At 35.4% G+C, this 25,583-nt stretch overlaps 1 protein-coding gene across 2 annotated transcripts in view; it reads left to right on the forward strand.

Moving 5' to 3' along the window:
* DMXL2 (Dmx like 2) overlaps positions 1-25,583 on the forward strand; it is a 148,472-nt gene that overhangs the window by 55,080 nt on the left and 67,809 nt on the right. For both annotated transcript variants that reach the window (XM_045900074.3, XM_045900075.3), the window contains exons 7-13: positions 6,143-6,321; positions 8,038-8,221; positions 10,965-11,139; positions 14,948-15,187; positions 15,627-15,898; positions 16,534-17,230; positions 17,573-17,694. In XM_045900074.3, the coding sequence (XP_045756030.1) occupies positions 6,143-6,321; positions 8,038-8,221; positions 10,965-11,139; positions 14,948-15,187; positions 15,627-15,898; positions 16,534-17,230; positions 17,573-17,694 (1,869 nt within the window). The remainder of the gene's footprint in view (positions 1-6,142; positions 6,322-8,037; positions 8,222-10,964; positions 11,140-14,947; positions 15,188-15,626; positions 15,899-16,533; positions 17,231-17,572; positions 17,695-25,583) is intronic.

Raw genomic sequence — 25,583 nt, forward strand, 5'->3', positions numbered from 1 at the left:
CCCCTGCTTGTGTTCCTGCTCTCGCTCTCTCTCTCTCTGTGTCAAATAAATAAATAAAATCTTAAAAAAAAAAAAAATGAACATCCTTGTACATAAATCTTGCCCTCTTGTTTTCTTTTTACAATTAACTTTATTGAAATATAATTAAAATCAAATGTATATTTAAAGCATATATCTTAATATACTCCTAATATATTTTATATAAATATATTCAATACACTATATTAAATTAGCATATTAACTATATTAATATATTAATTATATAATAACTATATATTAAGTATATATAATTAATACATAATCATATAGTTATATTTTATATAATTATATAAAATATATTAATGTACAATTAACTATATTAATATAGCATACTAACTATATGAGTAGATTTTATATAAATATATTTAATATACTATATTAATAAATATATTAATAGACTTGATATATTTTATATAAAATGTATATTTTAAGTTCAGTGAGTCTTGACAGATGTATAGACTTTCCCAAGATTGCTTTGGCTATTCAGAGTCTTTTGTGGTTCCATATAAATTTTAGGATTTTTTTTGTTCTAATTCAGTGAAAAATGCTATTGGTATTTTGATAAGGATTGCATTGACTCTAGATTGCTTTGAGTAGTGTAGACATTTTAACAGTATTCTTCCAATTCATGAACATGGTGTATCTTTCCATTTGTTTGTATCTTCTTTGATTTCTTTCATCAGGGTCTTATAATTTTCAGTGTGTAGGTCTTTCACATTTTTGGTTAATTTATTCATAGGTATTTTATTCTTTTTGATGCATTTGTAAATGGAATTATTTTCTTAGTTTCTCTTTCTGCTATTTTGTTATTGGTGTATAGAAATGCAACAGATTCCTGTATATTGATTTTGTATTCTCCAACTTCACTGAATTCATTTATTCTCATAGTTTTTTGGTGGAGTCTTTAGGGTTTTTTATATGTAGTATATCATCTGCAAATAGTAACATTTTACTTCAAAATGCCTTTTCTTTTTTTTTCTTGTCTGATTGCCAAGGTTAGGACTTCCAATACTATGCTGAGTAATGGTGAGAATGGGCATTTTTGTTTTGTTTCTGATCTTAGGGGAAAGCTTTTAGCTTTTTACCATTGAGTATGATGTTAACTGTAGGTTTGTCATATGTGGCTTTTATAACGTTGAGGTATGTCCCTTCTATACCATTTTGTTTAGAGTTTTTATCAGGAATGGATATTTGTCAAATGCTTCCTCTGCATCTATTGAGACGATCTTAGGAGTTTTATCCTTCATTTTGTTAATGTAATGTATCACGTTGATTAATTTGCATAAATTGAACCATCCTTATATCCTTAGAGTAAATCCTACTTGATTTTGGTGAATGATCCTTTTAATTTGTTTTTAAATTGGTTTGCTAAGATTTTGTTGAGGATTTTTGCATCTATGTTCATCAGGGTTATTGCTCTGTAATTTTCCCCCCCAGAGTTATATAACTTTATTTTATTTTATTTTTGTAATTTTCTCTCTGTGTGTGTCTTTGTCTGGTTTTGGTGTCAGGATAATGCTGGCCTCATAGAATGAATTTGGAAGGATTTCTCCCTCCTATTTTTTGGAATACTTTGAGAAGTATTAAATGTTTGGTAGAATTCACCTGTGAAGCCGTCTGGCACTGGACTTTGGTGTATTGGGAGTGTTTTGATTACCAGTTCAACTTCATTACTAGTAATTGGTCTGTTCAGATTTTTCATTTCTTCATGATTCAGTCTTAGGAGGTTGATGTTTCTAGGAATTTATCTATTTTCTTCTAGGTTGTTTAATTTGTTGGCATATAGTTTTCTTTGTGGTAAACTTTAATTTTTTTTTTGTATTACTGTGGTATTGGTTGTAATTTCTCTTTCATTTCTGATTTTATGCCCTTTGTCTTTTTTTCTTGATTAGTTTGGCTAAAGGCTTAATAAGTTTATCTTTTCAAAGAACCAGATCTTAATCTCAATTGATCTTTTCCATTCTTTTTTAGTCTCTATTTCATTTGTTTATGCTCCGATCTTTATTATTTCCTTTTACTCATTTTTGAGCTTTGTTCTTTTTCTAGTTTCTTTAGTTGTAAGGTTAAGAGATTTTGATTGTTTCTTGAGGTACACTTGTATCTCTCAGACTTCCCACTTAGAACTACTTTTGTTGCATCCTGCAGATTTTGGACCGTTGTATTTCATTTTCATTTGTCTCCATGTATTTTTTTTTAATTTCCTCTTTGATTTTTCTTTGACCAGTTGGTTGTTCAGTAGCCTGTTTTTTTGCCTTCATGTGTTGCCCCCCACAGGTTTTTTGTTTTTGTTTGTAATTGATTTCTAGTTCATACTGTTGTGGTCAGAAAAGATGCTTGATATGATTTCAGTCTTCTCAGATTTATTTAAAAACTTGCTTTGTGGCCTAACATGATCTATCCTAGAGAATATTCCATGTGTACTTGAAAAGAATGTGTATTTTGCTGTTTTTGGGTGGAATGTTCTGTATATATCTGTTAAGTCCATCTGGTCTAATGTGTTGTTCAAAGCCACTGTTTCCTTATTGATTTTCTTTCTGGATGACCTTTCCATTAATGTAGGTAGGGTATTTAAGTCCTCTACTATTATTGTATTACAGTCAATTCCTCCATTTATGTCTGTTAATATTTGCCTTATATATTTAGTGCCCCTATATTGGGTGCATAGATATTTACAATTGTTATATCCTCTTGTTGGACTGAAACCTTTATTACTATGTAGTGCTCTTCTTTGTCTTGTTATGGTTTTTGTTTTTAGTTTTTTTGAGAGAGAGCATATGGGAGGGGGCAGTGGGAGAGGGAGAGAGAGAATCCCAGGCAGGCTCCATGCCCAGCATAGAGCCTGACATGGGACTTGATCTCACTACCCTGAGATCATGACCTGAGCTGAAACCAAGAGTCAGATGCTTAACTGACTGAGCCACCCAGGCATCACTCTAATTTTCTTCTAATTATAGCCTTTTCTTTCCACTTAAAAAGTTCCCTCAGTATTTCTTGTGAGGCTGGTTCAGTGGTGATGAACTCTTTAACTTTTATTTGGGAAACTTTTACTCTCTCCTTTAATTCTGAATAACTTTGCTTGGTAGAGTATTCTTGGTTGTAGGTTTTTTTCCTTTCAGCACTCTGAATATATCATGCCACTTTCTTCTGGCTTGCAAAATTAACGCTAAATAATCAGCTGATAACCTTATGGGGTTTTTCTTGTATGCAACTGTTTGCTGCTTTTATGATTCTCTTTATGTTTAATTTTTACCATTTTAATTATTATGTATCTTTGTGTGGACCTCCTTGGATTCATCTTGTTTGGAACTTTCTTTGTTCCCTGGGTCTGGATATCTCTTTTCTTTTCCCAGGTCAGGGAGGTTTTCAGCTATTATTTCCTCAAAGTCATTTCTTTCCAGTCAAGTTTCTGCCCTTCCTACACTTTTCATTGTGACCTTCTCTACAATTAGCCGTGGAAGATCTGTTCTGCTAGTCTTCAAGTTGTTTTTAGAGTTGCCGTGCACGTAGTTGTTGCTTTGGTATGTCTGTCAGAGGAGGTGAGCTCAGGACACCATCTTTCCTACCTTCCATAGCTTTTTAGTAAGTTTTCAAATCAGGTTGTGTGAATCCTCTAACTTTGTTTTTTCTTTAAAAATATTTTTGGTGGGGGTGTCTGGGTGGCTCAGTCGGTTGAGTGTCCGACTCTTGATTTTTTGGCTCAGGTCATGACCTCAGAGTCATGGGATCGAGGCCCCTGTTGGGCTCCCTGCCCAGCATGGAGTCTGCTTGTCCCTCTCCTTTTGCCCCTCCTTCTGTTCACTCATGCTCTCTCTCTCAAATAAATAAATAAATAAATAAAATCTTTAAAATAGATATTTTTGGTGGTATAGTTTCTTTGATGTCATACAAATTTTAGAATGAGGCAGTCAGTTTCTACCAAAAAGCTTGCTGTGATTTTGGCTGTGTTCACATTAAATCTTTATAGATCAGTTTGGGAAGAATTGGATCAGTAACATTTGTATTTCAGATCCCCGAAGATGATATGTTTCTCTTTTTATTTAGGTTTTCTTTCTTTTAGCAGTGTTTTGTAGTTTTTAGCGTACATGTTTTATACTTAATTTGTTGTCTTCCTAATGTAAAAGACATCTAAACAAATTGCATTTCCAATTATTTCTAACATGTAGAAAGAGAATTGCTGTTTGGGTTTTGATCTTTAGTCTTATGATCTTGATATCAGGTGTATGTCTTTTTTTTTTTTTTGTAGATTCCTTAGGATTTTGTGAATAAAGACAGTTTTACTTCTTTTTTTCTAATTTGGAAATTTTCTAGCTATCTTATGTTAATGATTTCTAATTAACTTTTATGTGGTTTTAGTTTTAGGCAGTAACAGATGAAAATGGGACTGCTCCATTTGAGTGAGGGGTTGCTGGTGGGATGGAAGAATGGGACTAGAATGCCACCTGTTCATGGAGGCACTCTGCCTTTTCTTTATGAATGCTGAGGGGGCTCTGAGGTGCCTCTATAGTTTTTATGGTATGTGGCCTGAAACCACTGCTGTAGGTTGTGCAGTAAATTTGGTTGGGTGAAAATGATGCTAAGTTGAAGAAGGTACTTGGAGGAAAGCAACTAGTATATTGTTAAGTGGTTGTCTCACACTAAGCACTTAAAGAAATTTGCTGTATAGTTCAAATATCCAAATAAATGAGACCTTAGTGGAAACATACATTATGCAGTATAAATTTAAAATAAGTACTAAGATGGTATAAAAAACAGAAACGTTTGTCTAGTCTAGATAATAGTATTTGGACCTACACGCACTTTCCAGGAATACATTATTTCATAGTGTATACATGTATACATGTATAGGAATACATTGTTTCAGAGAGTGAGATTTTTGCATGAATGATACCATTTTATTATTTCCCTCAAGACTCTATTCATATTGAGGATAAAGCACTATAAAGTAGATGCTTTCTGTTAAATAAGATAAAATTATTGTGGCCTTTATTTTTTTTTTAAAGATTTTATTTGTCAGAGAGAGAGAGAGAGAGAACATGAGCGGGGATGGGGCAGAGGGAGGGGGAGAAGCAGACTCCCCACTGAGCAAGGACCCTGAAGTGGGGCTCGATCCCGGGACCCTGGGATCATGACCTGAGCCAAAGGCAGATGCCTAACCGACTGAGCTACTCAGGCATCCCTATTTTGGCCTTTAACAAAATTCTTGGAACTAAGTAAAATGATAAAGTCAGCACCTGTTGTTATACTTGTAAGTATCTTATTTAAGTGGGCTTAGAGGTGATTCCTGACAACTACCTAAGTGCCTTCACTTCATTTAGAGTAGGGATCAGAAAACTATGGTTTTTACATTCTTAAAGTTGTAAGAAGAAAAAAAAACACAGAGAATTTGTGTTAGAGACTAGGCGGTCCCCAAAGCCTGCCATACTGTCTGGCCTTTCAGAGGGAAGGTTTGCTGATTCCTGCTGTAGAATCTAAGAAGCAGTTCATATTTTAAAAGGATTGGCTTCACCCTTACAGATGTCTTCAAAAAAGGAGAGAATGTTAACAGTGACTAATAACACGGCATCTTTCTTATTTTATCCAAGGACATCTGGTTTCAGAATCTTCTCTACAGTGACCCCTACCTACATGTTTAAATGAGGGAATTTGACTTCAGTCTCTATTTGAAAAACACCATTATGCAGAGGAGATTGATAATGAGAGAACTGCCCATTTATTTTTCAAGAGTAGTATTCTTTAGGGTAATAAACATTTTACACGAGTTTGTGCTATATAAAGTTCACGTTAGTTTTTACAGATAGCTTAATTTTTTTTTTTTTAAGATTTTATTTATTTATTTGAGAGAGAGAGACTGAGAGAGAGAGCACATGAGAGGGGGGAGGGTCGGGAGGGTCAGAGGGAGAAGCAGACTCCCTGCCGAGCAGGGAGCCCGATGCGGGACTCGATCCCGGGACTCCAGGATCATGACCTGAGCCGAAGGCAGTCGCTTAACCAACTGAGCCACCCAGGCGCCAGATAGCTTAATTTTTAAAGGTTCTCTAAATCACTTACATTTTGAATTGTGTATGTTCAGATTAATTTTATATTGACCTATATATTTTTGCAGGATGATTGTCTTTTGAAAGTATGGTATCCTATGACTGGCTGGAAATCCTCAATTATACCTCAGGATCATCATGAAGTGAAAAGGAGACAGGTGTCTACCCAATTTTCCTTTGTTTATTTGGCACATCCCCGAGCTGTGGCAGGTTTCTCATGGCGTAAAACTAGCAAGTATATGCCCAGGTGAGACAAATGTGGCCTGTAACTTTGGTGTGTTTACCTTATATATTTGTAAAAATAAGGAAAGCAAAGGTCTTTGTAGTGCGTTGACTTGGTGGAAATGAAGAGCATGGGCTCTGGGTGTTAACTGCCTGAATTCAAACCCTGTTGTTGCTACTAGCTTTCTGAGCTTTTGCCTAAATTTCTTAAGCTCTCTATACCTCAGTTTTCCTCTCTTAGGTAATAGTACCTGCCTCGGAGAGTTGTAGTGAGACTCACTATGCTAGTGCACGTAAATATTTACTGCAGGCCTTTACACATAGCGTGGGCTTAGGCTGTGTTACTGATATATTGTTAGTGGTAGCCCCAGGAGTAAAAGATTCCAGGAAGGAAGTGTTCGCAAGTGACAGGAAAGCATACGTTGAAGGAAAATAAAACATAGTAAGAAACTATCATTGATACCCATGGTGGGAAAGCATATCATACACAGTAATAAAGTGGCTAGGTTTTTCTTAGGGCCATCAACAGAACCTTCTCAAAGAATTTATGGTTACAAGTTTTTTCCTCATTGTTCAGCTTCTCCTAAAAGTATTTAGAAGATTAAACAAACTACAGAACAGCTCATACAAATGATTCCTAGATCATATATATGGTTATAAAAAAGCTTGCTTAGAACTAAATCTCTATTTTTGAGAGGTTATTTCATGTGTGAACTGTTTACACCTGATAGGAAATACAGCACACGTTACAGAGGTGCTCAGTAAATGGGAAATTCATTCATTTTTGGAATCTGAATAAAGAGTTTATTCTGCTTAAATTATTTGCATCTACTGAAAACATTTGCAAAATACTTGACCTTTGACCGAGTTGGATTCCACGTAAGCGTTTTTTTAAAGGGAGCATGATTTTTTGTTCTTTTATAATGAGCAGTTAGTGCACTTCAGCTGCTTGATGCTGTAACACTTTTGCTTATTTTAACTTAATGGAAGTTGACTTATAGTTTGAAGTTATATTCTCCTTGCAGTTTTATTTTGAAGATACTCATTTGTTTACCTGTTTATAATCTTTTGATTATAAGAAGGATGATACAGGATGACACAAGTAGAGCCATAAGCCATGCAGTTTAATTACATTTAATGAACTTTTATTATGGTCATTCTGTACTTTGCAATGATTAGGTTTTCTTTTGCTCTTTAGTTTGTTTAGAAGATACTAATACTCCCGCAGAGCCTAGTTTTCAAGCAGCACGTATATAATCCGGTATAAGTTTCTGTCTCCTTTGTCAAGATCATTTCCTAGTTTTTATGATGTTCACATTCACAGTGATACTGTGTATGATTTCAAGCTCTTTGATTGACCTCTCTTTGTCCATACACTGTAATTTCTAAGCAGTTGGAAGCATACTATACGGTCATTTAACTGAGCTGTTGAAGGCATGATTTTAATGAATCAAAGTGTCAGGGAAAGCTAGGTTGCTTCTATTTTATGGTAACTGATTGTAGCCCTTTATTCAGCCTGCCACCTTGCAAGTATGAGCAGGTAATAAATGGGATTTGGTGAGAGTGTGAAATAGCCTGTATAAATGTCTTACCATTATTGGAAAAATAGCTACTCTTGGTCATACTGTTAGTTGTGCACTAATGCTATTTTTATACGTGAAGAACCAAATATTAATAGCCTTTAATTAATCAGTGGCACTGACATTCACAGTAACTTTTGTTTACTTCTCTTTGTCATTAGAGGTTCTGTCTGTAATGTGTTATTAACGTCATGCCATGATGGCGTCTGCCGACTCTGGGCAGAAACTGTATTACCAGAAGATTGTCTTTTGGGTGAGCAGATCTGTGAGACTACCACTTCTACTGTTGCCAGCAACCTCACTCAGGCTGGAAGACACAAAGACAGAATACAGCATGCTCTTGAGGTACTATATTATTTAAAATGGTAAATACATTTTGAGGATATGTGAGTTTGGTGGGAATTTATAAGCTAAGATACAGATAGTGTACCTGGTATATGTAATGATGAAATTAATAGCAAGTAATTCTCACTAATTTGTTTTATGCTTGTAAGACGGCTCATTTTATGCCATGTAGAAGCCAAATACAGTAGTTATGATCTCAGACATGTAGTCTAGGTAAGTAGTATAATTTTAATTTTTTCATTTTGTATGTCAAATATGAAAACCTATAGGAATAAGCAGTTTTGATTGGAAAAACACATAAAGGACCCTGAAACTAGTTGTAATTAAAAATGTTTTGCTTTTGTTTCATGAGGATTAAATCTTACTTGGGTGTTCTAATTAAAAATGACTATTTTGATTCTTAAGAATAAAGATACTAAGATACTAGACACAAGTCAACTTTTATATAATTGCTGTATAATTTCCATAGTTTAATATTTCAAAGGCAAACTAATTTTTCCATTTTTTAAGTGCAATATATATTAAATAAAAGTGCTTCCTATGAAATTAGATTATTTATACTATAAACTATTGTGTCCATTATAGGAATAAAACGAGATAAACACATTTTTGAAAATTACCAAAGCAAACCTAGATTGCTGATTTTCTTAATTTTTCATGTGACTTCTTTCTACACAAAGAATATGTGCTTATTCTAAAATTAGATTAGAAAAATATGGAATTTATCATCCCAACTATTCCAATTATGTGTGTATGTATTTTTTCTTTATGTACAAGATTGAGATATTATGCAGTAATGTTTTGTAATTTGCTTTTTATACTTAATGTGTTATAAACATCTCTCTATATTACTAATTGTGTTTTTACATTATACTTTTACATTAACAGTTTTATGGATGCATAGCCAAAATGTTTTGCTGTTTCAGCAAGCAGAAATATTTTTTGGGTTTGGTAGGCTGAAGATGTGCTCCTTAAAAGTTTTTTTTTTTTTAAAGATTTTATTTATTTATTTGACAGAGAGAGACACAGTGGAAGAGGGAACACAAGCAGGGGGGAGTGGGAGAGGGAGAAGCAGGCTTCCCGCGGAGCAGGGAGCCCGATGTGGGGCATCATCCCAGAACCCTGGGATCATGACCCAAACCAAAGGCAGGTGCCTAACGCCTGAGCCACCCAGGTGCCCCTCCTTAAAAGTTTTATATAAAGTAGGCTTACTCTGATACTATCTGTGATTGGGCACTGTTTATACATTCCCCCCCAAATTTAAAGTATAAATGAAATTAGAAGCAGAGGTCAGAACAGTTAAAGTTATATCTTGTTTTAGTATTTGTTGAAATTTAGTGAGACAGAGTACTTAATTTACTACATGTTTACAGTCATTTTTAAATACTTGTGTGACATTTTATCTTCAAATTACATATGAGCTTTTGGAGACTAAGTACTTTGAGACATCTTTGTATCCTCCATGGTACCTAATATATTGCTTTTCAGGTGTTAAATTGAATTAGTAGTTGCTACATAAAATAAAAGCAAAAGTTATAAGTAAACATATATAATCAGTGATTTGACAAATTTTTGCTATCTTTTAGTAATTATTAATTAATAATGTTAAAATTGTTTTTAATAGAAAAAACCTAATTGATTTATAAGCTGCCTTGCTTTTTGACATCCTTTTGTCTGAAACTTCTAACTGTAAGGTCTATATAATTCTTTATATACTTATACATTTTGTTCCTAGGAGAAAATAATCAGCCAGTATTACACCAGCCTTGCCAATATAATTTAAAGTAATGATAGATGTCAAAGATTGAATGAAAATAATTTTATAGGCATTGTGGTGCAGGAGGTCTCTAATATATCCATCTTAACCCTGTTATCAAAGGAATAAGCAACTCTGTAGCAGGGAGACCAGAGGTAGAGGACATGCCAAAGACCTGATACTGTTTTCCATATGAAAAGGGGTAAGGGCTGTGGAAATTGAAAGGAAGGACCAGATGTATTACCTTAATGCAGAAAGAACTGAGAGGATGCCACATTTTATTTAGCTGACTGTGAAGAACAAAGGAATAGAATGGGAAGTTATTGTAAAGTCTGATATTGGGGGTGGGTTAAGTGACAGAATAAGGAAGTCCTGTAAGTTGGGGTTATGGTGTGAGATCTTTTCTTTTTAAAATAATTCAGATCATTGGGTATGCTAGTGGAGAATTTTTATCCTATAGACATACCTCAATTTAAACAAATCCCTTAAATCAGCACTTTCATGGCTCCTCTCACTTATGTAGATTCTCCTTATTCTGTATTTTTGTACTCTGTCTTCTTTATAATAGAGATCATATATTATTTAGCTGTAACTCTTTAGTTGTAAGTGAGAATTTTGAGGAGAATACTCTTCTTCCTGGTAGGAAGATTCAGGAATTTTTTTTACTGTTATGACTAGTAAATTTCATCTCAGTAGTGGGCTATCTTGAAAAACCTAGACTTTGGACTCCTAATCTTAATAGAATCTCCTTATCTTTCTATAGATAATGAGATGTTTTTAAGCAACTACTTCTGCCTTGAACTATAAAATTTGCGGAAACTGTGGAGACTATAGTCAGAATTGTTCAGTTGAAGTTAAGGAAGTTCCCTTTAAAATGTTCAGATTTTGCAGAGAGGAAAATTATAAAATCCTTAATAATCAAAAGTACTTGGACCAGCATTTATTAGATTTCCAGAGTTGGATTTAGCAATTATTTTTCTATTTTAGACAATACACCATTTGAAAAATTTAAGAAAAGGACAGAGGAGGTCTTCTGTTCTTGTAACTCACACCGAATTAATGCCTGACCAGATGGCAACGCATGAAGTTCAGAGACACATTTCCCACCATGCAAATGCACTGTGTCATTTCCACATTGCAGCAAGCATCAATCCTGCTACAGGTAAAGGATAGTAAAGTTTTAGTTCCTATAAATATTCTGAAATAAGATAAATAAATAGAAAAGTGGGACTACTTACAGAATCTGTTTTTCATTTTTATTAATATTCCATGTTTCCTTTAAAAATACTTCTTAATTCAAATAGGAATATAATATAAAGTACCATTTCTTAAATTGAGACTATGTGATTCTCAGGTAACAACTGCAAATAAGTATTTCTGAGCACCTCTGTTTGTCTAGTATACAGCAAGGTTCTAAGTAAATTAGAGCTTTAGTTGAACTTCAAATAGAATGTAATTAGTGATAGTATGCAGTAAATTCAAAACATATTAGAAAGGTTGGCTTTTCAACTGTATGGACTATGCTAATCAAATGGAATAGGATCATAGGATTGTCCCCTGCAGATAGGTATTCTGTCACATATTTGAGTCCTAAGTATTGGATATGTTCTTGTAGCCATTCAGCCTTGTCTTTCAGCATCTTTATTAAATAACCTTCACCTTTTAACCAATTTTATCCATTTTTACTAACTTACTACATACTATTTTAAAAATCATTTCATAAAAATATTTAACATCATGTATTTATAGGTACTGTATGTAAATATAACATATAGTTTGACCAAATTGATTGCTAAATGCAAATAATTTTGTATTGTAGGACTCCTCTTCAACTTTTTTTCAGGATACTTTTTGAATCTACATTAAAGTTGAAAGCATAGATCAACGAATACCCATATTACCTTTACCCAAATTCACCACCAGTTGTTAATATCTTGTCCTGCATGCTTTTATTCTCCCCTTCTGCCCATGTATGTATGTCTTTGATTACTCTTACCTTATTTTTGGCTGAGCCATTTGAAAGTAAAGTTGTCACCAGCATTATCTTTCATCTCCTAAATATTTTATGACATTATCTAAATATTTTAAGTGTGTTTTCTAATAAAAAAGGGGGTTTCCTCCATTACCCACAATACTGTTATTGTATGTATTGTATGGATAAGATTATATTTAATATATAGTTGGTATTAAAATACAGATTCTTTCTTTTATGCATTTGATTGTCATTTCTTTTGTTTTTTATTTCTTTTTTATTTTATTATGTTATGTTAGTCACCATACAATACATCATTAGTTTTTGATGTGGTGATCCAGGATCCATTGTTTTAGATTGTCATTTCTTTTAAACTCATAATCTACAATAGTTCCTCTCAGTTGTCAAAAAAAGTATCTCACACAATTCACAGTGCTCACCATAGCACAGACCCTCCCCAATGTCTATCACCCAGCCACCCCATCCCTCCCACCCCCCACCACCCCAGCAACCCTCAGTTTGTTTCCTGCAATTAAGAATTCCTCATATCAGTGAGATCATATGATACATGTCTTCCTCTGATTGACTCATTTCGCTCAGTATAATGCCTTCCAGTTCTATCCATGTCATTGCAAATGGCAAGATTTCATTCCTTTTGATGGCTGCATTATATTCCATTGTGTATATATATACCACATCTTCTTTATCCATTCATCTGTCAGTGGACATCTAGGCTCCTTCCATAGTTTGGCTATTGTGGACATTGCTGCTATAAACATTGGGGTGCTGCATGTACCCCTTCGGATCCGTACATTTGTATCTTTGGGGTAGATACCCAGTAGTGCAATTGCTGGGTCGTAGGGTAGCTCTATTTTCAGCTTTCTGAGGAACCTCCATACTGTTTTCCAGAGTGGCTGCACCAGCTTGCATTCCCACCAACAGTGTAGGAGGGTTCCCCTTTCTCCGCATCCCCGCCAACATCTGTCGTTTCCTGACTTGTTAATTTTAGCCATTCTGACTGGTGTGAGGTGATATCTCATTGAGGTTTTGACTGTTGAATCACAGACCTGTACCTCTGAAACAAATAATACATTATATGTAAAAAAAAAAAAAGAAGATAGTAGGAAGGGAAAAATGAAGGGGGGGAAATTGGAGGGGGAGATGAACCATGAGAGACTGTGGACTCTGAGAAACAACCTGAGGGTTCTAGAGGGGAGGGGGTGGGGGGATGGGTTAGCCTGGTGATGGGTATTAAAGAGGGCATGTACTGAATGGAGCACTGGGTGTTATATGCAAACAATGAATCATGGAACACTACATTAAAAACTAATGATGTAATGTATGGTGATTAACATAACATAATAAAAAAAAAGTCAGTTTCAAAGAACTCTCAGTTATCTTTTAGAGCATCTTGCAATCTGAATATTTGTTCATGATAAGGTGTTTTTTTTAAGATTTTTATTTATTTATTCATTTGAGACACAGAGATACAGAGAGAGAGAGAGCATGAACAGGGGGAGTGGCAGAGGGAGAGGGAGAAGCAGGCTCCCTGCCCAGCCAGGAGCCAGATGTGGGGCTCAATCCCAGGACCCTGGGATCATGACCTGAGCTGAAGGCAGACGCTTAACCACCCAGGTGCCCCTGTTCATGATAAGGTTTAGGTGAAACATTTTTAGTAAGAATAGGGGATGTATTGTTTTATAGTATTCCTAATTTACAAATCCTATTTTATATGATTTGTTTCATTTTTATTCAAAAACCAAGACTGTCATCCAGGAATTAGAAAAAAAGAATAACTTGGAACTTTATTTAACACTGATATATATTAATAGAACACCACCAGAATATCCTGTGCATTTTATCTTTAGACTTTCATATCTTTTTGCAGAGAACAATGGTTTTTTGTTTTGTTTTCATTTTTGCTTTCTGTTGAATGGATTATTTGTAATATAAATTGGGATTAGGAGATTAATTTTTTTAGCTTTACTATTTTACACGAACTAATCTATATTGTGAATTTCAGTTACCCCAAATGGAGGAAGCCTGTTAATACACTTAGAAGTTTGCTTGTCTTCCCATGTTCTTCTTTGGCATTATTTTCTCCCAGCTCTTTAGTTTCAAACATTTAGAAAGGTTGGAACAATACTACAGTGAACACTCACGTCTTTTACTTTGAACAACTGCTAACATTTTGTCACAGTTGTTTTATTCTCTCTGTATATACCTCTGTGTGTGTGGCGGGGGGTGGGCATGTGTGAGTGAAATTCTTTCTTAATCTTTTGAAGTAAGTTACATATGTCATGGCACATCACACTTATATCAGAAAGTATCTGCTAAGAATAAGGAAATTCTCTCACATGATCACAATACCATTATTATACCTAAGAAAATTAGAAGTGATTCCATAATCTCTAATATCCAGTTCATATTTTTTTTAAAGATTTTATTTATTTATTTATTAGAGAGCGAGCGAGAGAGAAACAGCATGAGAGAGGAGAGGGTCAGAGGGAGAAGCAGGCTCCCCGCTGAGCCGGGAGCCCGATGTGGGACTCGATCCCAGGACCCTGGGATCATGACCTGAACCGAAGGCAGTCGCTTAACCAACTGAGCCACCCAGGCGCCCTCCAGTTCATATTTGAACTTACATTTCTCCAATTACCTTAGATGTCTTTTATAACTGCTTTCTGTTTTATTTTTCTGTTCCTCCACCCCCAAACCAGGATTTAATACAGGTTCATGCATTTGGTATATTTGGTTTTTTAAATTAGTAATTTAATTCCATTAGTAATTTAAGTCTGTGCCATTGTTAATATTTACTTTTCCATTAAATTCAATTAAAGTTTGTACAAATCCTGCTAGAGTTATGTTGACCTTTTCTGTGTAAGTATAGAGTTAGTCTTTATAAAGCACTTGGTAATCCTTTTAAAGACATGAAAAATAAAAAAAAAATAAAGACATGAAAAATTCATATTGAAATTTTACCTTTTTTTCCCCACAGATATTCCAAATGTCTTGGTTGGCACTGTATTTAACATTGATGATGGAAATGGGGGCTTTGTGGTTCATTGGTTAAACAACAAAGAGTTTCATTTTACTTCATCTACTGAAATATTTATGCAGCAATTACGAAAACTTTCTGAGAAGCAGATAGATCATGAAAGTGACGAAGGAGATAGAGAAGATGAGGAACATTCACAGGAGGAAAAAGAGAGGGGTTTGCATATGAAACTAGACCATGGTTAGTATTCCATGTTCAGATTTTTCTTTTTGGCAAGTCAGCAGCTTTTTGTGATGCCACTTTTAGTTTACAATCCTTCCTTCCTGCTCTTCTTCTTACTTTTCCAGTCATTTACTGACTATCTGCTATGGACCATCTACCATCTAGCTCTGTATGCTTTGTTATACATATTGCTTTGAGTAATATATTACTTTGGAAGCCATGTCCTTTTTTGGGGAGCAAATTTTGCTAATGATAATGATAACGTGAATGAAATTCTGATTTCTTTAAAATTAAGAAATAATAGTAATTTTCAGTTCAGACCAGAAAATGATTTTCTTCTTTGTTTTTTTCTCCTTCCCTCCCTCCCCCTGGCCATAAATTGGAAGAGGGATTTATAATTTCTTAATATAGTATTCTATTGATAGTTCAGTACTGATAAATTTATTTTCTGATTCAGAGTTATCCCTGGATAGAGAATCTGAGGCAGGTACAGGATCATCGGAACATGAAGATGGAGAAAGAGAAGGAAGTCCCAGAACCTTTTCACGACCTAGTATACCAATGCCACTGCCCACAGTCCTGCTTGATCGGAAGATTGAAATGCTGCTAACCGAATGGAATAAGAATCCTGACATGCTTTTTACTATTCACCCTGTAGATGGTACCTTTCTAGTATGGCATGTAAAGTATTTGGATGAATATAATCCTGGAATATTTAGACAAGTCCAGGTATATTTTACTGATGAAGCAATTATTACATTTCTTAAAAAAGAAAAGATGCTATTCAGATTTACCATGTTTTCAGAAATACTCATAAGAGTTTGTTTTTGAGAAGCAACTGAGAAGAGAATACTTATTCTTGTTACCAAAGGGGGACCAATGACCACAAATTTTATAAATCTGGTTAATTCAAAGTAAAATGAATTTGGCTTTGAAATGTGGTACTGAATATTTGAATACATGTGCGTTGGCTTTTTTCCTGGGAATTCACAATATTTTGAATAAACTTAAGGAAACTACCCTAAAAATGTGACTCAGAGTGCCCCCCCAGTTTTATTAAGTAAATCTAGCTACCTTTATTTATTATCATTCTAAACTTCATTTCTATTTATATTTGTGGTGTGGTCATTTAGCTGTACAAGTAAGGCACTTGAAACTTTTCTTTGATTTTCAGGCTTCTCTCAGGCCACAAATAGAGATACGATATTACATAAATAGAGGAAAGGAATTAGACCGAAAAGAGGTTGAAAATGATAGTTTTCCTAGGAAACTGAGATTTGACATTTTGAAAATGGAAGTGTTTTTGGAAGACTTTTTGAGAGGAGGAAAACTACTTACATTGAATTCATAACCGTGTTTTTCAGGTTTCTTTTTCTTCTCGGATTCCTGTTGCATTTCCATCTGGTGATGCGAGCTCTCTTAGTAAAAATATCATGATGTATGCCTGCATCAATGCTACGAAAGATTCTCCCCACACTCGGTTCCACCAAGAGATGATGGCTGTAGGCAGTCCTCACGGATCACAGCTGTACTCCCGATCACACACTACAAACGTGAACATTTTAGCTCCTACAGTAATGATGGTCTCCAAACACATAGATGGCTCTTTAAATCAGTGGGCAGTCACTTTTGCAGATAAGTCTGCCTTTACGACTGTTCTGACTGTATCTCACAAATTTAGATACTGTGGTCATCGATTTCACCTCAATGACCTGGCATGTCATTCAGTTTTACCATTGTTACTAACATCCTCTCATCACAACGCTCTGTTGACTCCTGAATTAGACTGTCAGTGGGACTCAGACAATAAAGTAAGTAGATTGATGGATCCTGTAAGACATATAAAAGGTTCCTCGAAACAACCTCTTAGAAATGCAGCAACACGTACATTTCATGACCCGAATGCAATATATAGTGAACTTATTCTGTGGCGTGTAGACCCAATAGGACCTCTGTCCTACACTGGAGGAGTATCTGAATTGGCTCGAATTAACTCTTTACATACGTCAGCCTTCTCTAATGTTGCTTGGCTTCCGACTCTTATTCCCAGCTATTGTCTTGGTAAGTGTTTATTTTAATTCTGAAATTAATAAAAGCTTTTAAACTTTTTTAATACACAAAATGGTTTATATTTGTCATTATTAGGATTTTTAGTATTGAGAATGTAGACATCAGACATACGTTTAGAATTTTCAGAAGTTTGTTTTTAATTTTTTCCCCTCTCGTAACATATTTTCTATTGAATTCTTTTGTTAATAATTTTATATCCATTAATTTTATCTGTTTAATTATGATTCTGGACTATGGTTGTGCCTAAAAAGAAAAGTGTGAATAGGTTTCTCATACTTCAGCCCAAAATTAAAATAAACTACATGTTATAATGCAAAGCCTTTACTCTTTCAGGCACATACTGCAATTCTGCAAGTGCTTGCTTTGTTGCTTCTGACGGCAAAAATTTGAGACTCTATCAAGCCGTGGTGGATGCAAGGAAATTATTGGATGAATTATCTGATCCTGAATCTTCGGTGAGTATTTCCTAATCTTTATTAAAATATCTAATCTGATAAGGAATTCTCCTTTTACTTTGGGACTTTTAGTTGGTTTTTAGGGAGTGAGCACATGTTCTGGGCTCTATATGACAAATTTACTGTTTCTTAATTTGTGTTTCAAGGTACATGAATCAATATCACACATCAATACCTTTTACATTTAAAGAAATAAATATGACTTTTTCCTTAAAATACCCTCATTTCTGCTTGACATTTTTCACTCTCTAGTTTGGTTCTGTTAATCTTTCTTTGCTCTAAGGCAGCTTTACCAAGCTCTTTGTTTAGGTTGAAAATTTGAGCTTTTCTGAGCTTTACTGACCATTAAAAAAAAAAATCCTGTGGTTAGAATATGTTATCAGTGGGTGGCAGTATCTTATTCTGGTAGTTCTATAGCTGAACTGGAAGTCAAAGTATATTAGTTACTATTCAGATTTGAATAGTGAATTTTACCTTTACCTATGAAAACATACCTTTTTATAAAACAGTTGTTCTAACAAAAATGTTTCCAATATATATATATTTTTAAAGATTTTATTTATTTGAGACAGAGAGAATGAGAGACAGAGAGCATGAGAGGGAGGAGGGTCAGAGGGAGAAGCAGACTCCCCGCCAAGCAGGGAGCCCGATGCGGGACTCGATCCCGGGACTCCAGGATCATGACCTGAGCCGAAGGCAGTTGCTTAACCAACTGAGCCACCCAGGCGCCCAAATGTTTCCAATATTGAACACCAGAGATATTTTTGAGTATCTACTGTGTGTCCTTCAAAGTGTAGGGGATACAGAGTATAAGTTTCGGTGTGGCTTTAAGGAGCTTTTAATTTAACTGAGGAGAGAAATTATTAATAAAAGGTTAAATAACAGTTGAAGACAGAAGCAGTGTCTGAGGGTGGTATGTAAATAATTGTCAAACAGATGGTCCCAGAAGTATTCCATAATCCAGAGGTGAGAGAGATCAGAGGAGGTTAGGCCTAGAGATCTTTAGTAAGGACAGTATTTAGGTTTATTTTTGATGGGTGAATAAGGTTTAGAAAGACCTTTGCCTGAGTGAGAGAATGGCCTGAAATTGTGGATCAGGGAAAGTGCACGTATAAGTAAGGCTCGTTCCAGGAATGGTGGGAAAACTACTTGGACTGGAGCCAGAGGTTTGGCATAGAGGAAGTAGCATCTTAAAATCACAGAGTTGGAAGATACTCTATATGTCCCCTAGTCTACAGCAGCCATGTGATGCTTTATTCCCCTCTACCACATTCCTGCCAATCTCTCTTCCGGCCTCCGAGGGGCAAGCCTCAGCTCTCAATGCAGCTCTTGTTGCCTTTGAATTACCCTCACTGTTACACTGAAATTAAATTCATATTCCTTAAATTCTGCTTTTTAGCCCTGGTTCCATTTAGAATAAGTCTGATACTCCTTACATGGGAGATCAGATATTTGAAGACGACTGTCTTATAACCTATGAAACTTTTTTCCTCAGGCCAAATCTGCTCCCCTCCCCCAATAAACTAATTCTGTTTTATATTTGACCCTGGTTATTCTTAGCAGTTTTCAGTTTGTCTATACTCTGGGTGTTGTAGGGCCACTAGAATACAGCAGTATTATGGCCCCTCTCATTAGATTCCATTGTGTTTTTAGTAATCATGCCAGGTTCTTTGTTTGTAATTGATTCATACTGAGCTGGCTCTCATTTAAATATCCCAAAGTCTCTTTTTGCCAGTAAGCCATTCCATATTTGCACATTTGAGTTGTAGCCCAAATGAAGGCCTATTTTCACTGTTACATTTCATCTTGTTAGGCTCAGTCTTTCGGTATCTTTTTGAATCCAGATTCTGTTACTTGTGTTATTGCTTTATGACTTATATCACCAGTCTTTTTGATGAATGTTGTTTCCACATCTTTATCTTAGTCAATTATAAAAATGTTAAACAGGATAGGACCGAAAATGCCTAGAAGTGTACATTTGAAATATTTTTTGATTTTTATTGTCTGAAATATTTCTTCAACTTGTCCCTAGAATTTCCATGAGGCAGCTTGTCATGCGCTTTGCTGAAATAAAATACACTCTGCCAAATATTCTGAAGTCAAAAAGGAAGTCAAATATGTCTGAGATGATTGTTTTAATGTGTAGAATGTTAAATGTACCTACCCTGATGTCTGTTGCTGACTAAAACCTTGTACTAAATAGACCTCAAGCTCTTTAGTTTGCCTTACTGAATTACATTGTTTTCCTTTTTGAAAATTGGAACATTTACCTATTGCTAGTATTTTGGCTGTGACATTTCCCATGATTTCTCAGAGAACATCCTCTGTAGTTCATTGAACTCATTTGCAAAATTTCCCACTAACCCAGGCATTACTTTTCCAAAAAATATAAATTTATGTAGAGCAGTTAGATACATTCTTGGATTTTTTTTTTAAGATTTTACTTATTTATTTGACAGAGAGAGAGACAGCGAGAGAGGGAACACAAGCAGGGGGAGTGGGAGAAGCAAGCTTCCCATGGAGCAGAGAGCCCGATGCGGGGCTCAATCCCAGGACCCTGAGATCATGACCTAAGCCGAAGGCAGCAGCTTAATGACTGAGCCACCCAGGCGCCCCCTGGAATTTCTTAATTTATCCTGTCTTCTACTCTTCCCCTTACCAATGTACATTTTTTCTTAAACCTATTTTCATTAATTTTTTAATGTTAAAAAGTAATACATATTTAGTGTAGAAAATTTTTGTTTTTTTCTATTTTTTGCAAGCTAAATTCTTTTTTTTAATTAAATTTTTTTTAATTTTTAGATTGAGAGTGCATGTGTGTGTTGGGGGAGGGGCAGTGAGGGAGAGGGAGAGAGAGAATCTTAAGCAGGTTCCACACCCAGCTCAGGAGCCTGACTCAGGACTTAATCTCACCACCCTGAGATCATGACCTGAATCGGTATCAAGAATCTGTTGCTTAACCGACTGAGCCACTCAGGTGCCCCAACGAGCTAAAATTCTTGAAATGGAAGACCAGAGACAAAGTAGGAATTAGGAGTTCTTATTCTCTGCTTCTTTATTAACATGAAAGTATCAGCCTCTGTTTATGAGCTCATCTTTTACTTTATCTCTGTACCCTGAAAATAATAACTTATTCAGTTACTTAATTTTTTAAGTCAATTTTTAATTTTTGAATAGTTTTAGATTTATAGAAAAGTTGCAACAGTAGAGTTCTCATCCACCCCACAGCCAGTTTCCCCTATTGTTAACATCTCAAATCATCATTAGTATGATAAGATCAATTAAACTCTAGACTTTTTAAGATTTAACTGATTTTTCTGCTCTCACCCAGAAAACCACTTATTATTTAGTCATCATGAATCCTTAGCCTTCTCTGATCTGGGTAGTTTCTCAGTTTTCTTCATTTCTTTCTTCCTCAGTATTTCCTCATGACTTTGACAGTTTTGAGTAGTCCTGTTCAGACATTTTATAGAATTTCCCCTTGATTTGGGTTTGCTATTTTTCTCATGGTTAGACTGGAGTTCTGGGTTTTTAGGAAGAATATCCCAGATGTGAAGTACCCTTTTTATCACACTATATATGAGGGGTACATGCTATCAACATGGTAATTAGTGCCTTTCCTCTTTTTTTCTTTTCAGTCTTGCTACAAGTTTGTTAATTTTATTGATATTGTCAAAGAATGAGCTCTTTGTTTCATTGAACTCTTTGTTTTCATTTTCATTAATTTCTGCCCTTTTATTATTTTCTTCCTTCTTGCCCTTTTTTGGGGGGGGGTAGGGGAGGTTCTTTTTCTAGGTTTCATGACATAGTAGCTTTAGAGTCTTGGTTTGAAACTTTTCTTATTTTCTAACATATGCATTTAGTACTATAAATTTCCCTCTGAACACTGCTTTGGCATTTTGATAAGTAGTATTTTCATTTTTTTCACTTCACTATATTTTTAAATTTTCCTTGAGAATTCTTATTTGACCCATGGGTTATTTAAAAGTGTGTTGTTTAGCTTCCCAGTAAATACTGGGAAGAGATTTTCCTGTTACCATTCTATTACTGATTTCTAATTTGATTCCATGGTGGTAGAAGAACACACTCTATGATTCCAATCCTTGTAAATTGACTGAGGTTTGTTTTATGACCCAGGATGTTGTTTATCTTAGTAAGTATTCCATGGCACTTGAACATAGTCTGCTGTTGTTGGGTGGGGTATTCCAAAAATGTCAGTTAGCTTTTGTTTTCATTAATGGTGGTGTTGAGTTCCTCTAGATCTTTGCTAATTTTCTGTCTAAATTCTGTCAATTCCTGTGAGAAGGGTGTTGAAATTCCCAACCAGAATTGTGAATTTGTCCATTTCTGCTTTCAGTTCTAGAAGTTTTGTGTTTCACATATTTTGCAACTCTGTTTTTTGCATATACATTTAGTCTGAAATGAAGGTGTTGGTGGGATCATGCTCTTTCTGAAGGCTCTAGGGGAAGATCCTTTCTTGCCTCTTCCTAACTTCTGGTTGCTCCGACTAATCTTCAATGTTCCTAGACTTGAAACTGCAACACTGTAGTCTCTGCCTCTGTCTTCACATGGCCTTCTTCTCTCTGGGTGTCTCTATGTGTCCTCTCCTCTTCTTAGAAGGACACCCACCCTAATCTAGTATGACCTTATCTTAGATTAGATCTGCAAACATCCTTCCTCTAAATAAGAGGACATTCTGACTTTGCAGGTAGACATGGATTTTGATGGGACACTAGCCAACCCCTTACACTAACCAGCTTTTTGTTCTCATCAGTTGTGTTTGCAGTTGCATAGTCAGGAACCTCCAAGTCCCTCTAGCCTCCAGACTCTTTTAAGCCATTTTGACTTTCAGAGCCATATGAATTCTGAGATTTTTGCCTCTCTGAATGATAGACTATAGGGCCTCGCCCTTATTGTTGATCTTAAACTCTTAACATAGGATGACTGCTCCCTGTCAAGTTCCCATTATTTCTGCTGATCCAAGTCAGAGCAGCAGTTCTCCTAGTTACTTCCTCTACTGATTGTAAGTTGAAATATGGCAAGAAATTGTCACATGTTGTCCTCTTCCTCAAATGGGATTTTTAGTAGATGCTGGGTAGAGGCTAGCTTCCCCCCCCCCAAGAAACATTTGAAAATATTTGAATTTTATTCTGGAATCAAGAGATGGATTTAGGGGACAGTAAACTTTTTTGGACAGGGAAGTAAAGTGGTTAGTTTGCGGGATGGAGTATAGTGAAGGTATCTGGGTAGGTATCTGGAATCATTGGAAATGGCAGGAAATCTATTGAGGTCATCAAAGCATGTGGTAAAATAAACCTGAGCTAGAGTGGGATTTGGCAGATATCGAGAAAGGGTAGAGTAGGGCTTAGTAGTTGCTGAATATGGATACTAAAGGAAATGATTCTGAGGTTTCAAGTTTGTGATAGTGGATCCACGAGCAGTGGTTAGATATTTATGAGGTATTGTTGATAACTTAAGTTTGAGATACACTGAGCATGAAGTGACTGAGGTTTTAGGTAAAAGATGTAATTTAGGTAACTGTTTTGCAGACATTTGGAAATAAATTCCTAATGTTCCTTCTCAGATACCAGTGTACATTCGGTACTTATTATTAAGACAGCACTTGAGATCTTTAGACCTTTAAAGGCATGAGTAACAGTTAATGTTCATACATGTGATTCTGAGTCATCAGGAAGGGATTTTTATGTTGAGTAAACTGTTTATGAAGGCAGCGATTTAAAGATTTTATTTTTAAGTAATCCCCACACCCAACGTGGAGCTCAAACTCACAGCCCTGAGATCAAGAGACACACGCTCCACCAAGTGAGCCAGCTAGGCACCCTGAAGGCAGTGATTTAATTAAAATTAAAAACAAATTTCCATGCACAATACCGAAGATATAACTGTTCTAGTGCTTGGTGTAATGTCCTCTGAGTTCATCCATGTTGTAGCAAGTGACCAGATCTTTTTAAAGGCTGCATGATATTCCATTGTATGTGTATACCACACAGTTTCTTTATCCATTCACCTGTCAGTAGACATTTGGGTTGCTTCTGTCTTTTGACTATTGTGAATAATGCTGTGATGAACATAAGGTGTGCAAATGTCTCTTCACAGTTCCGTTTTTAATTTTTTGGGGTATATACCCAGAAGTGGGATTGCTGGATCATACAGTAATTCTATTTTTAATTTTTTTGCCAACCTCCATATTGTTTTCCATAATGGTCACACCATCTTACATTCCCACCAGCAGTGCCCAAGGTTCCAACTTCTCTGCATCCACTCCAACACTTATTTTCTATTCTTTGGTAGTGGCCCTTCTGATGTGTATGAGGTGATACCTCCTGGTGGTTTTGATTTGCCTTTCCCTCGTGATTAGTGATATTGAGCACCTTTTCTTGTGCATGTTGGCCATTTGTGTATCTTCTTTGGAGAAATGTCTGTTCAGGTCCTTTTGCTTTTTGTGTTGTTGAGTTACAGAAGTTCCTTCTGTATTCTGGGTGTTAACCCTTTATCACATACATAATTTGTGGTTACTTCCTCCATTCTGTAGGTTGCCTTTTACTCCGTCGGTGGTTTTCCTTGACAGGCAGAAGTTTTTAAGTGTGATGTAGTCCATTTGTCTATTTTTTATTTTGTTGCCTGTGCTTTTGGTGTCATATCCAAGAAATCATTGACAAAACCAGTGTCCTGAAGCTTTCACCCATGTTATCACATGAATTTTAAGATGGTTTTTTCAGTTTCTGCAAAACATGCCACTGGGATTTTGATAGGAATTACATTGAATCTGTTGATTGCTTTGGTAGTATGGCCATTTTAACAATATTAAGTCTTCTAATCCACAGCATGAGATGTCTTTCCATTTATTTCTCTTCTTTGATTTTTCTTAGCAACATTTATATTTTTCAGTGTATTGTATGTCTTTCATCTTTGTTCAGTTTCTTCTTAAGTCTTTTATTCTTTTTGATGCTCTACTAAATGGGATTATTAATTTCCTTTTTGGACTGGTCATTGTTAGTGTATAGAAACACACCTGATTTTCGAATGGTGATTTTGTATCCTAGAGCTTTGCTGAATTCATTTATTAGTTCTAACAGGTTTTTTTTTTTGGTGTGTGTGTGTGTGGAATTTTTAAGGTTTTCTGCATATAAGATCATGCCATCTGCAGATAATTTTATGTCTTTTCTAATTTTTATGCTTTTTATTTTTTGCCTAATTGTTAGAACTTACAGTCTGTGTTGAATAATAATGGTGAGAGTGGGCGTCCCTGTCTTGTTCCATATCTATCTTAGAGGAAAAACTGTCTTTTCCCATTGAGTATGACATTAGCTTTGAGCTTTTCATATAGTTTTTATTATATGGAAGTAGTTTCTTTCTATTCATAGTTTGTTGAATTTTTTTTTTTTTTTTTCATGAAAGCATGTTGAATTTTATCACTGTTAAATCTGTGTCTCTGTGGGGGAAGGCGGTCTTGGACTTCTTATTCTCAACATATAAGTCAGAATGATATTTCTAAAGCGTAATTTGTTTGGATCATGTCACTCTTAAGCCATTGTCTACAGTGAATTGTAATACTGTACAGACTCTACCTCTCAGCCCCTATCCTGCCTTCCTTCACTTCTCTGATACTGTGTTTTCTACTTTTACCCTCCCTCATTTGGCTGCAGCCATACCAGTCTCTTTACTGGTCCTGGAGCATGGCCAACTGTCTCTCATCTTAGTGTCTTTTACTTATTGTTCTCCCTGCCTGGGATGTTCTTCCCTCAGATAACACATGGCTTGTATTCTTGCCTCCTTTATGTCTTTACTCAAGTGAGGGCTTCCTGACCAGCATTCCTGTCCACATTCCCACTTCATTTTCCCCATAGCACTTAGTATCATTTCACAGT

The sequence above is a fragment of the Mirounga angustirostris genome, unplaced genomic scaffold (assembly GCF_029215605.1).
Source record: "Mirounga angustirostris isolate CCGP_5_RB_7025 unplaced genomic scaffold, mMirAng1.0.hap1 SCAF_9, whole genome shotgun sequence".
Taxonomy (NCBI): domain Eukaryota; kingdom Metazoa; phylum Chordata; class Mammalia; order Carnivora; family Phocidae; genus Mirounga; species Mirounga angustirostris.